Below are 14,297 nucleotides of genomic sequence, written 5' to 3'. Positions count from 1 at the left end.
AATAAAGCTAAATGCAACATATAACTCCCCTGAATATAATGCAAACATTCACACCTTAGAGGTGCTGGAAAATAAATAAATCCACGTCTGAAACGGCATTCTCATTTCAATTCTGGATCAAATCTTTTTTTCTTTTAAAAAGAATCCATGTTTAAAAAATATGTTGTTTTTTTTAGGGCATCTCCATGCTTTGTACTCATCACAACATCGTATGTGCGCAGCCAAGACGAGCTTTTGTAACCGTTTTAGAAAGGTTTTATTATTTATGTAACAAATAGAATCAGTTTAAATCAAGAAGCGATTCTGAATCAAATTGTCACCTCAATAATCGGTGAGTTGTGAGTTGTTGTAAGATTCACATCTCTATGTCTTCTTATGCTGTATGGAATTCAATTCAAACTAAATACAACTTATACAAAACATGTCTATAATATTCCACATCACTGTTTGTACATGTAAACATTTTTTTATCTAACTTATTAATGAATACATTTGTATTATTTATATAATAAAAAATATTAGCACAAATGTAATTGTAAATAATTTAAATGTTATATATTTTCAAAACAATTACTATATTCTTGTATGTCTGTATGAGTATATAGAAAGACGTATTGTAAGGTGGTTACTTACTGTTGCAGCCAGCTATGACAACTCGAACATCCACTGCAGCAAACTCCTTGATTACCTGCATAGGTAGATAGGTATACGTGTCTTATTATTATACTGCCGTTGTAGCAATTATCTTTAGTCACGAGTACTCTTCTTACATTTTGCACGTTAATACTACTAAAATAACAACCTGTTTAATGGCTTTCACTCCCACAGAGTCAATAAAGCTAGCGGGTGTCCAGTCCAGGATGATGGAGTGGACGCCACCGACAGACCGAAGGAAGACCGCGTCCTCAGTGTCTGACTCAGTATTTCCGTCTCTCAGTTGGCCGTTTTTCTGCTCTTCTTCCACGTTGTAGGACAAAACCTCATGGGTGACACCTTGTTCCTTGTCCTAAAAGCAATAACGTCATTAAATCCAGTAACTTGTTAATCACTTACTTTGAAGTCAACCTATTTTAATTACTTTATTAGTATGGCAAGAACTGAATTTATATTCATCCAGCATATTCGCTGCTTTAATTTGTACGGTAAATATATATTTATTGTAACTTAAATAGAGAGTGGTTGGCGCTATCTGCAGAAAGGAGGCAAAAAGGGATGAAAAAAAATTGCAACAATAATTCCATCAGAAGGCGCTGTCTCAGACTAATCACTGGGTCATGTAACATAAACCCCTCAAGAGATCTACTGTATTAACTTATTGGAATGAAAATATTACAATAAAAGCAACAATTTGAATGGTTTTGAAGACATGTACTACATCAAAAAGTCATGTATAATTTATTAATTGTATTTTATACTATTGTATAAAATATATTTACATTTCAGAAATATAACACTTAAACATTTAATATACTATAAGTCGCAGTTTTTTTCATAGTTTGGCCGGGCTCCAGTGCGACTTATGTTTTTTTCCTTGTTTATTATGCATTTTCGGCAGGTGCGACTTATACTCCGGTGCGACTTATACTCCGAAAAATACGGTATATTATATATACTTTCTAGAAGGCGTTAGATCTCCAGAAGACACTAAGATGGTGGTGCATACACTCGCAGTGGCTTTTTTAAAAAATTTTTAACTGTTTTTTGTCTATTATATGTTTTTTTCATACGCCGTAAATGTTCCCGTTCAGTATAGTCTAACTCAGGGGTGTCCAAACTTTTTCCACCGAGGGCCGCACATGGAAAAATTAAAGCATGCGGGGGCCATTTTGATATTTTTCATTTTCAAACCATAACAAAATATATAGTTGTTGTTTTTTAGCATTTAGGGCTCCTGGGGCCCATAAAGGGTCTCAGTCATTAAAATTTAAAAAACAAGTCAAATTATTATTGCCTATTATTATATATGCCTTTTCTGTCAAAGACAACTTTGTTTTTTATAGTAAAACTGAAATATGCAGTATTTCCCCCACCGCCCAAAACATTCAGAAAGCAATGTTTGATGTGAAGTAATTGGAGCCCTGAAAAGATCAATAATGCATGACACCATTGATTTTATTTTCATTATTATTTTAGATTAATCACAGTGAAAAGATAAATAAAATCCCACTAAATATCTTTGGGATCCAAAAGGTACCCCACTCATAAAGTGATAATTTTGTGTTATTTATTTTACTTTCAACACTTAAAGTTACGAGATCAACTTCAGATATATCTGTCGATTTTACGTTTGAACTATTATTTTGTTTGTTTTATGCTCTTTTGTCAAAGAAAACTTGGATGTTTTTATATGGCAACCACACAATATATGCAATATTTTTTCACATAAAACATTTTAATGTGAAATATTTGAAATATTTGGAGCCTTGAAGATGTCAATAGTTCATTATTATTGATTTTTTGTGGGGGTTTTTTTTGAGCAATTGCAAAAAACGAAAATAAAGATAGATAAAAGAAAAAACAGCCTGCATGGCAGCTTTGTGTCAACATTGCAACATTTTCTAGTTAGATTTCACCTAATTCCACGTTTTTTTGATTTTTGCAATGGCATTTCCAGAATGTGTGGCGGGCTGCTAAACAATTAGCTGCGGGCCACAAATGGCCCCCGGGCCGCACTTTGGACACCCCTGGTCTAACTGAAGTACTCTGCTTGGGCAAACAGTTCCGGTCATACAGAACTGAAATACCAGACTTGCTGGTTTCATCGGCGGGGTCAGGCAACAGCACCTGGAGAACCCCGGAGGAATTTTCCTCATCCCACCTGTGAGACTCCGCAGTCAGCACTGACAACGGCGTCAGAAGAGGGGCAAGAGAGGCGGCCTGCAGGCAAGACTAAGAGCTAACCCGCATCAACCAGCACTACAGAGTCTCCTCCTGTCCAACTGATGGTCACTCGTCAACAAGGTCGACAAAATAAGGCTGAGGATATTCTCTGACAAGACCTGCAGGTGTGTGACGGTGTTTACAGAGACTTGGCTGGACAAAATTCCTGACAAGGCTATCGGGCGCAGTTTACCGGTCTGACAGGACTGCATGCTCCAGTAAGAAGAGAGGAGGCGCCATGTACATAAACAATTGGTGTACAGCTGTAGACATTAATAGGACTCACTGCTCACCAAACCTTGAATACTAGTCAGTGAAATGCGGGCCATTTTACTTGCCGAGGGAGTTTTCAGTCATCCACATGGCTGTCTACATCCCACCACACACTAATGCCAAGATAGCCCTGGAGGTGCTGCATAGCTTTGTGAAAAGCCAGCTAAATGCTCATCCATCAAAGGAGCTTACAAAGCTGCACCAGCCCTGCACCTGGGTCTCTCAGATCACATCTCTCTGCTAAGGACACCACCCCACAGTCCAGTAGGGGGTAGAAGCAGACTCACAAAAGACTGCACAGATATGGAGTGAAGAGGCCATGCATCTCTGCAGCACTGTTTTGAGTTCACGGACTGGGGTGTGTTTGCTGAAAGATCTGACCTGGAAGGCTACACGGATGCTGTATTGGACTACATCAAGTTCTGCACAGAGGCAGCAGTGGCCACCAAAACCATACATTTTTGTGTAATATGTAAATGTATATGTGTATATTACATGGGGATACACTTTTATAATAATAATAAGTTGCAGTAAATTACATCCATGTGTTTTAAAATGCCATACTTATGCAGGTTTTTGTTCAGTTTATAATGTAGAAGCAATATAACGCATTACTAATTCAGAGACAGTAAAATTACAATACAACAACTTTGACAATAATAGAAGTAACAACATATATTGCATACTATACAGCAGGGATAGGTACACAGGCTCTTTCTAGTGATACGCCAAAGAATCACTTTATTTAAGTACAGTGTTTTATTTTGCTATATTTAAACACAGTGTTACTGTTCAAATTGTGTGTATTCTTACAGTGGTCAAAAATATTAAATATACCGTATTTTTCGGACTAGAAGTCGCAGTTTTTTTCATGGTTTGGCCGGGGGTGCGACTTATACTCAGGAGCGACTTATGTGTGAAATTATTAACACATTACCGTAAAATATCAAATATTATTATTTAGCTCATTCACGTAAGAGACTAGATGTATAAGATTTCATGGGATTTAGCGATTAGGAGTGACAGATTGTTTGGTAAACGTATAGCATGTTCTATATGTTATAGTTATTTGAATGGCTCTTACCATAATATGTTACGTTAACATACCAGGCATGTTCTCAGTTGGTTATTTATGCGTCATATAACGTACACTTATTCAGCCTGTTGTTCACTATTCTTTATTTATTTAAAATTGCCTTTCAAATGTCTATTCTTGGTGTTGGGTTTTATCAAATACATTTCCGCAAAAAATGTGACTTATACTCCAGTGCGACTTATATGTTTTTTTCCTTCTTTATTATGCATTTTCGGCCGGTGCGACTTATACTCTGGAGCGACTTATACTCCGAAAAATACAGTACTTGTTAAATAAAACCTCTGCCTTGTTTCTAATGAATACTTAAGCCTATTACGCTAATGTATTTTAATGTTGGTTATTAGGTGGTACATGGAATAAAGTTTGAGAACAAAGAGAACCACTGGTAAACAGCATTACTTGCCGTACTATGAGGCCGCTTGCATCATAGTACATAGCCAGTGCAAACATGTCACACATGGCCAAGAGCATCAAAAGTATGAAAACAAACATTCAATAAGAAAATCACCTTTAGCGTCAGGTTGAGGTTTGCCTTCTCCTTTTCTTTTTTCTGAACTTTTCTGGAAGCTTGTAAGTGTTCTGGGTCTATACCTGTCTGTAAAATAAAAATCATGTTCTAGATCAGTTCAAAATTATGATGTCACAGTAGGCAACTTGCGTTGAGAATTGGATTTTTCAGTATGGGAACATTTGATTTTCACTTCCTTGTTAGGTGCTAACAATCTAACTGTTAGCATGTTAGCTTTTTAGCCATTCTCCGCATGGTCAATAGGATTTACAGACATGGCATGATGTAAAATCACAATTGAATTACTGCCTGAGCTCTTTCCCTACCTAGTGCTATCTTGCTAAGCACTAACATGCTAACTGTTAGCATTTAGCCATTCTTATGGTAAATATTTTTTATCTACATGGCATGAAGTGAAATCCCGATGCAACAGCTTACCAATTTTCCTCCTTAGTGCTATCTTGGTAGGTGATACCATGCCAACAGTTAACATTTTAGCCATTCTTGATATGTTACGCCTCCTCACCTACTCAGTGGCCTAGTGGTTAGAGTGTCAGCCCTGAGATCGGTAGGTTGTGAGTTCAAACCCCGGCCGAGTCATACCAAAGACTATAAAAATGGGACTCATTACCTCCCTGCTTGGCACTCAGCATCAAGGGTTGGAATTGGGGGTTGAATCACCAAAAATGATTCCCGGGCGGGGCACCGCTGCTGCCCACTGCTCCCCTCACCTCCCAGGGGGTGAACAAGGGGATGGGTCAAATGCAGAGGACAAATTTCACCACACCTAGTGTGTGTGTGACAATCATTGGTACTTTAATTTTAACTTTAACTCATGTTATGTAGTATTTATCTACATGACATTACATGAAATCCTGATGCAACTGCCATCGTACTTTCCCTACTTAGTGCTATCTTGATAGATGTTACCATGCAGTTAGCATTTTAGCCATTCTCGTCATGTTGAACCTCCTATTATTATATATACATCTACATGGCACAAAGTAAAATCACAATGGAACTGTCTTAGCAATGTCAGTACTTACTTTTATCTCGTTAACCATTAAAGGTTAATTCACATTTCTTTTTAATTTGATAGATTTTTTTATTACATGCCAGCAGGTTGCAGTTTTTGGTTTTATTTACAAAATCATTGACAAGCGGTAGAAAATGGATGGATGGATGGATTATAACACAAAATGCTCGCAAATTAGCTTTGTTTGTTGTCAGCTAATGATAGCGATTTGGCAAAGTTTAGCTATTAACATTAGCTATCATATGTATATCCTATCATAACAACATGACTGAATTGTTAGCTTCTCTTGGGCTGCTTTTGTGTATGAGCAAGCGATCCCTGCGTGTAAGATACAGCGGTGGGTGACACGCATGAAGGCCAGACAAATTCCTCGGATCAATGAGCAATTTGTATTCAATTAAATTAGTATTTGCATAAAAGACACTTCAAAAATATATTTGTTCTTTTGAACCATTAATGGTAACATAAGCTGGCCAGTGGTGTTCTTGTTATATTTTTTTGTTAAAAAGAATGTAATTTTGAGAAAGTTGCTAACAGCCCCGTTAAAAGGTTCCACTGTTTATCAAAGTTTAACATGACTTCCTGAAAAAGGTGTAACATTTTGTGCAGGTAGTGCAATTTAATTTATGTTCATTTGCCACTCCTGCAGTTCCAAGAAAACAAAGATTACCTTCTCTTTGAGGGTGTTCACATAAAGTTCACAGTTGGCAAAGTAGATTGAAGAGTTGGACTGGAAAATCTTAATTCCCTCACATTCCATTGCCTGGGAACCAAACAAAGCACAGATAATGGGAACTTGTTATCTTGAGTTTAAATCAGTGCTCTCTCTCTTCTCTCGGACTAACCTCTTCATACTCCTCCACATCGTAGTACAGCCCTGTGCCAGAAACACTACCAAGGACAGCATTTTTTGGGCTGCAGAAAAAATACACAAAATGAGCATGTACTTCGCACCTGAATGAAAAAAAACATACAGTGGAACCAATTTAAGTCGACATTACCAAAATGAAACGCTTGCAGGTTTACTTGTGACTTTGGCCTCAGACATAGATAGTGGGCCATAATAAAAAATGTTTTGAATCCACGGTTGTTTTTTCATTGGTCTTTCTCCATTTTTGCGTATCTTTATTTGGATTCTTCTGTTTTCATATGTGAACTGCTACTCTTGTCTAAAGTCTTCATATTGTGTACAATGGAAAAACTTTTGTACATGCACAAATCATTCATCTAGTGGTGAATAATCTAAATAAAGAGTTGTATTAAATGCTGTGGTAGAATCCAGGTCAATACAACCATGCTTTTATAGGCTTACTTTGCACTGAACAGGAAGTCGTTTCCAGGTTTTAGTGCTGTGTAACTTAGACAGTAGTTCTGTTGCCGCTAAAGGATAATGATGAATAAAGGATAATGATGAAGTTATTTCTGCAACACATGTCAACATAAAACGGGGTGAATTTTTCGTAGATATTACCTGTGTGCAACACTAAAATTGGCCCCAGTGTGTGAATGTGAGTGTAAATGTTGTCTGTCTATCTGTGTTGGCCCTGTGATGAGGTGGCGACTTGTCCAGGGTGTACCCCGCCTTCCGCCCGATTGTAGCTGAGATAGGCTCCAGCGCCCCCCGCGCCACCGAAGGGAATAAGCGGTAGAAAATGGATGTATGGAAGGGATTACCTTAGGCTTTTATGATAAAAGTGGTTCACTATGTATGTCGATGATAGATGGTATTGAACATGTCTATATATTTCACAAATTGAATAAAAATTGCTCGTCGGTCTGAGAATTAGTTGGTGTTCAGGCTTGTCACGCACATTGTACGTAAACAGGGACATACACAACAGCAGTCCAAGAGAAGCAACTAACAATTTGCAGTCATGTTGTTGTTTGCTAGCTTAATCGCTATAATTGGCGAACAACACACAAACACACTAATGCATGATTTACACACGGGCGTAGTTACGTCATTACGGAGTGAAAGCCGCAGAGGGCTGGATGTAGTGCTTAAAACACATTGGAAAGTTATCACCCACTACGTATTCGCATGAAGGTTGCAAACAGCCCCTTTAAAGTTATCACTTTTTAGTAATAAGAAGAACATGGTGAACAGAGACTTAAAGAGTTGATTGACAGAAACGGCTTGTCGACCTAAAAAACAGATTCTAGTTTGAATACAGTAAATGATGATCTGATAGCAAGAAACACATCAATAATTTTTAAAGCAAAACATGTTCTGGACCAAAAATCCCTTCATAGTCTTTACTGCTCGCTAGTGTTACCATAGCGGAGTTAATGTGTAGAAATATGGGGAAACAACTACAAATGTGTACTTCATTCACTAACAGTGTTACAAAAAAGATCAATTAGAATAATGTATACGGTAATGTTGGATATAGAGAACATACAAACCCTTTATTTATTGAATCACAAATATTGAAATTCAACGATTTCGTGAATTTGAAAACAGCTAAAATTATGTACAAAGCAAACTATAACCTGCTACCAAATAATGTACAACATTTTTTCTCAACTAAAGAGAAATATATCCTTAGAGGAAAATCTAATTTAAAACATTTGTAGGCTCGTACAACACTTAAAACTTTTAGCATATCAGTATGTGGAATTAAATTATGGAATGGATTAGCAAAGAAATCAAACAAAGCACCAATATGATTCAGTTTAAGAGACTGTTCAAACAACAAGTGTTCACAAAGTACACAGAACAATAATTATAATGAACACCTTGAAACCTTTTTTTTCCCTTTTGAGATAAATATTATTTATGTATTCAATATTTGTTTACTTACTATGGTTTATTATTTATTTATTCACTGTTCTGTTACAGAGAACAAGGAAATGGGATAAAATTGCTACGGTATGAAAAGGGGTAGGATTAAATAAGCTCAGTTTATTCCTACTCCTTTTCAGAAGTGCTGTAATGCAACAACTGGAAATATGTGATGCATTACATTGTATCATATGCATGTTCAAAATAAACTGAAACTGAACTGAACTGAAGTGTCAAATGAATGCACAAACCTCTGTGTTCTATAGATGACTGTCAGTAAAGCAAAGGCAACGGCCAACAGCAGGCCGTAGTCCAAGCCTAATAGCAGAGATGCCACAAAGGACACCAGCCAGATGGCCTAATGGAGAAAATCAGTTATAAATGTTCATACTTTCCAGTGTTTGTTATCTCTTTGCACATGATTTCAAAAAAATCTCTACAATTGTATTAGGTTCAAGGAAAGCTACTGTGTTAAACTGACCAATTCAATCTTGCTGGTTCTCCATAGCACTGGGATGTCTCTGAACTGTCTGAACATTCCCAGCAGGTTGACCATGATGATGGCTGCCAATGCAGTCTGGGAAACGGAAAGAAGGGAAATACTGCTGACGACAGGCCAGACAAAACCAAATGTAAGTAGATGTAAGAGAAATGTACAATTAGAAGCTATTGCATGTTTTAGTAATCAAGTATTATTCTCTAAATAATTTTGATTAATGATGTGTTTAAACTATATTGAAGCACATTAGACATCATTGTTACTTGATATTATCCATCAACCAAAAGTGAGACAAACATTTACTTGTTCTATAAATTGTCTGCTATAAATGACCAGCTACTAATTAGCTAGTGATTAGTGAGCTAAAATGTTTTTATCTTTCATTCCTTTATAATTCATTCAGGAGGAACTCAGAGCTTCTCCACATCAAAAAGAGCCAAATGAGGTGGTTCGAACATATGGTCAGGACGCCCTCTGGGGAGGTGTTAGGGCACTTCCGACCGGTAGGAGGCCGCGAAGAAGACGCAGGACACATTGGACAGACTATGTATTTCAGCTGGCCTGGGAACGCCTTGGGATCTCCCGGGAGGAGCTGGCCGAAGTGACTGGGGAGAGGGAAGTTTGGGTTTCACTGCTTAGGCTGCTGCCCCCGCGACCCAACCTCGGATAAGCGGAAGAAGATGGATGGATATCTATAAACTCATAGCGCTGTCATGATGTCATGCAATATGTATTGACGCAAGATAATAAAAAGGATGAATAAATGTTGCACATATATTTTAAAGGGGTCATATCGTGACTTGTTCTCCATTACAAACACTTCCTTGTGGTCTACATAACATGTAATGGTGGTTATTTGTTAAAAATTTTGCCTAGATTATGTTTTACAGACTATCTTCAAGCCACTTTCTGACCGTCTCTTCAGGATGCTGCGTTTTGTGGGTGGTCTTGTTTACATAGCTCCACTTGGACTGCGCCCCCACCCTGTCAGCCATGTTGTAGTTTTTAGCGCTTCCATAGTCTACTGGCAGATATAAGTTAGAACTACACGCTATATACATTGCATTAGAAATGGCAACAGCGGAGGATGCGCGTGCATGTGGGAACCAGTCTGCCCCACAAAAAGAGGATAGAAAAAGACAGGAACTTATTGACTGCAACGTCAGACTACAATGGTGGAGCTGTGCAAAGCTCTTCGGGTAAAATTTGACCCACTGACGTCACCAATGGGTCAAAATTTACACACGAGGCAAATAACCTGCTCATTAAGAGGAAGTATGAAGAAAGGCAAGATTGTTTTATAAATATCTCTGTCATGCGTCCCTGGTTAGATACCACATTTTTGGGACTTATGCAGATTCCAAATACACAAAAACAATAGATAGGAAAAGTTTGTTTTGCATAGTAGGTCCCCTTTAAGACAAATCTTTGTTATCAATATCAACATTTCATATTTTTCTTATTACATTATGCCTTTTGCTCTGTCTCCATTTTTTTGTTTATTTGAACACCACTGGTTTATGTACTTTACCAAGAAGGTAGAGTGTTGCAAACAACGGAAGATTGTCTCCAAGCAAGGCGTTACAGAGAGTGAGATTTACCAACATACTGTACCACCTGGCACAGCTAAACTGGCTGGCCTTCGTTACAATTTTAGTCGTGAAATAAAGCGACAACGCTGTATTATTGGAAGCACAAATACCGGTATGTCTTTAGCAAAGCTGGTGCATAGGATGTGTGTTACGATGCATACCGCCATACTTTCATTATAATTAGTTCATAAGCGAGGACAAACCAGAAGCAAAACATAAAGTATGCATTTGTGGAAAGTCAAACTTAATTTGTTAATAAATTTCCCCCTCAAAAGAATTAAGATATGGGAAACACTGCATGTGTTTTCTCCCTCCTCTGCGTGGGTAAAGTAAGCATGTTGGACCACAATAAAAGACATTGTGGTTTAAGTTTTACCATTAAATTAACGAATACTTGAGGCGGAGAAATCTCCTACTCAAATTACTCGAGGAATCGTTTCACCACTACAGCGGATTATTTTCTATTACTATCCTATATTCCAAATATTTTTCAGGAGAACTAAACTGTTTCAAAACGCAAAACACACAGCTCTGACTCCACTCACCTGTGGGAGGGGCTGAAAGACAAAACCAATGGCGACGATCACCAGCAAGACCAAGAGAGATGCCAGAAGTCCTGCAATCTGAACACACACACACACACACACACACACACACACACACACACACACACACACACACACACACACACACACACACACACACACACACACACACACACACACACACACACACACACACACACACACACACACACACACACACACACACACACACACACACACACAGTTATGCATTTTATTTAGTCCTATTTATTTATTACTGTATATCGATTTATTTCTTTTTTATCTTCATATGCTTTACTTACAGTGTATCCTTTATTTCTACTCATGGTTCTTACTATTTCAGTTTTATTAATTTTACTTTCCAGCATTACTCAGAGGGAGCCATCTTCATCAGGGGTTATCGGCAGTGCTGTGGGGGCGCTTTGTGTTAGCGTCCTGGTTGCCATGGTCTGATGACCTCCTGGTGCAGATGGCTACTGTGATAGTGTTTACCTACATTTCCCCTCTGTACTCAGCCATGCATTCATTTGTTCAAATATGTGCATGTGCGTTTGTGTTTGGTATTTGCCCACAAGTTAATTTGATTTTGGATTTTCTAGAATTTACAAAGCCAAAATGCATAGTAGTCTATACCAGGGAAAATGCCAAGTTAAATGATCCCTACCAAACCAAGAAGAGTGGTCAAATATCGAGCCAGAATTATACCAAAAACGTGTTGATGGCTACAAAAATTGTCTAGTCAAGGTTAAAATTGTTATTTTGTCTTTTGGCAAGTTTCACCGCAACCCCATGTAAAATATGAAATTATCCTTCTAATACCTTCACTGACCTCCTTGGACTTTCGCTTTGTTCTAAGCATTGGTAAATGAGTGATGGCAAATTTGTGTATGCTGCCAAAGATAAATTGTTGCAGTGATTCTCCATCACAGAGAAGTTTCTAAAGTTTGGCCTGGTCAAGTTAAAGGAAATTAGGAATTTTCAGGGCCACTGATAAGATTTAGGTGGTTGTATGTACAAACCCTGTTTCCATATGAGTTGGGAAATTGTGTTAGATGTAAATATAAACGGAATACAATGATTTGCAAATCATTTTCAACCCATATTCAGTTGAATATGCTACAAAGACAACATATTTAATGTTCAAACTGATAAACATTTTTTTTTGTGCAAATAATCATTAACTTTAGAATTTGATGCCAGCAACACGTGACAAAGAAGTTGGGAAAGGTGGCAATAAATACTGATAAAGTTGAGGAATGCTCATCAAACACTTATTTGGAACATCCCACAGGTGAACAGGCAAATTGGGAACAGGTGGGTGCCATGATTGGGTATAAAAGTAGATGTCATGAAATGCTCAGTCATTCACAAACAAGGATGGGGCGAGGGTCACCACTTTGTCAACAAATGCGTGAGCAAATTGTTGAACAGTTTAAGAAAAACCTTTCTCAACCAGCTATTGCAAGGAATTTAGGGATTTCACCATCTACGCTCTGTAATATCATCCAAGGGTTCAGAGAATCTGTAGAAATCACTGCACGTAAGCAGCTAAACCCGTGACCTTCGATCCCTCAGGCTGTACTGCATCAACAAGCGACATCAGTGTGTAAAGGATATCACCACATGGGCTCAGGAACACTTCAGAAACCCACTGTCAGTAACTACAGTTGGTCGCTACATCTGTAAGTGCAAGTTAAAACTCTCCTATGCAAGGCAAAAACCGTTTATCAACAACACCCAGAAACGCCGTCGGCTTCGCTGGGCCTGAGCTCATCTAAGATGGACTGATACAAAGTGGAAAATTGTTCTGTGGTCTGACGACTCAACATTTCAAATTGTTTTTGGAAACTGTGGACGTTGTGTCCTCCGGACTAAAGAGGAAAAGAACCATACGGATTGTTATAGGCGCAAAGTGTAAAAGCCAGCATCTGTGATGGTATGGGGGTGTATTAGTGCCCGAGACATGGGTAACTTACACATCTGTGAAGGCGCCATTAATGCTGAAAGGTACATACAGGTTTTTGAGCAACATATGTTGCCATCCAAGCAACGTTACCATGGACGCCACTGCTTATTTCAGCAAGACAATGCCAAGCCACGTGTTACATCAACGTGGCTTCATAGTAAAAGAGTGCTGGTGCTAGACTGGCCTGCCTGTAGTCCAGACCTGTCTCCCATTGAAAATGTGTGGCGCATTATGAAGCCTAAAATACCACGGAGACCCCCGGACTGTTAAACAACTTAAGCTGTACATCTAGCAAGAATGGGAAAGAATTCCACCTGAGAAGCTTAAAAAATGTGTCTCCTCAGTTCCCAAACGTTTACTGAGTGTTGTTAAAAGGAAAGGCCATGTAACACAGTGGTGAACATGCCCTTTCCCAACTACTTTGGCACGTGTTGCAGCCATGAAATTCTAAGTTAATTATTATTTGCAAAAAAAAAAAAAAAGTTTATGAGTTTGAACATCAAATATCTTGTCTTTGTAGTGCATTCAATTGAATATGGGTTGAAAAGGATTTGCAAATCATTGTATTCCGTTTATATTTACATCTAACACAATTTCCCAACTCATATGGAAACGGCGTTTGTATATATACATAGGGACAAGTGGTAGAAAATGAATGGATGGATGGGCATCCTACATGTGTATGTACATCTGAGCTAGATTTAAAATCAATAAAAATGTGTGTATTGTGTATGATTATTCCATCCTGGAAAAAGTACAATCCAAATGAACCATAAAGGAACTCAAATTAAATAAAACATCAGATGTGACGATGCCACATGTCGGCGTGATCCCGGGATGCAGAGAAGTTCAGCCAAAGTGCAAACAGGAGGTCCCTTTATTAGGTACACGGCCGAATAAAAGTAACTTGAGTCTAATAGTAACTCAGAAAGCAACAGCACACTATAGCATACACAGAGTAGAAAATTAACCAACACTGACGGAAGGGGACAAGGTGTAATTAAATACAACTACCGTATTTTCCGCACTATAAGGCGCACCTTCAATGAATGGCCCATTTTAAAACTTTGTTCATATGTAAGGCGCACCGCATTAT

General features: G+C 38.2%; 1 protein-coding gene across 4 annotated transcripts in view; it reads right to left on the bottom strand.

Annotated features, from left to right (window-relative positions):
• Positions 1 to 14,297, bottom strand: part of slc26a5 (solute carrier family 26 member 5) — a 35,694-nt gene that overhangs the window by 1,807 nt on the left and 19,590 nt on the right. For all 4 annotated transcript variants that reach the window (XM_062065649.1, XM_062065648.1, XM_062065650.1 and 1 more), the window contains 8 exons: positions 11,215 to 11,292; positions 9,060 to 9,155; positions 8,830 to 8,936; positions 6,639 to 6,708; positions 6,464 to 6,556; positions 4,758 to 4,844; positions 803 to 1,006; positions 634 to 688 (listed from right to left, as the gene is read on the bottom strand). In XM_062065649.1, coding sequence (XP_061921633.1) covers positions 634 to 688; positions 803 to 1,006; positions 4,758 to 4,844; positions 6,464 to 6,556; positions 6,639 to 6,708; positions 8,830 to 8,936; positions 9,060 to 9,155; positions 11,215 to 11,292 — 790 coding nt within the window. The remainder of the gene's footprint in view (positions 1 to 633; positions 689 to 802; positions 1,007 to 4,757; positions 4,845 to 6,463; positions 6,557 to 6,638; positions 6,709 to 8,829; positions 8,937 to 9,059; positions 9,156 to 11,214; positions 11,293 to 14,297) is intronic.

This window comes from Entelurus aequoreus, linkage group LG12 (genome assembly GCF_033978785.1).
Source record: "Entelurus aequoreus isolate RoL-2023_Sb linkage group LG12, RoL_Eaeq_v1.1, whole genome shotgun sequence".
Classification (NCBI taxonomy): domain Eukaryota; kingdom Metazoa; phylum Chordata; class Actinopteri; order Syngnathiformes; family Syngnathidae; genus Entelurus; species Entelurus aequoreus.
This window is presented reverse-complemented; position numbering and strand designations above follow the sequence as displayed.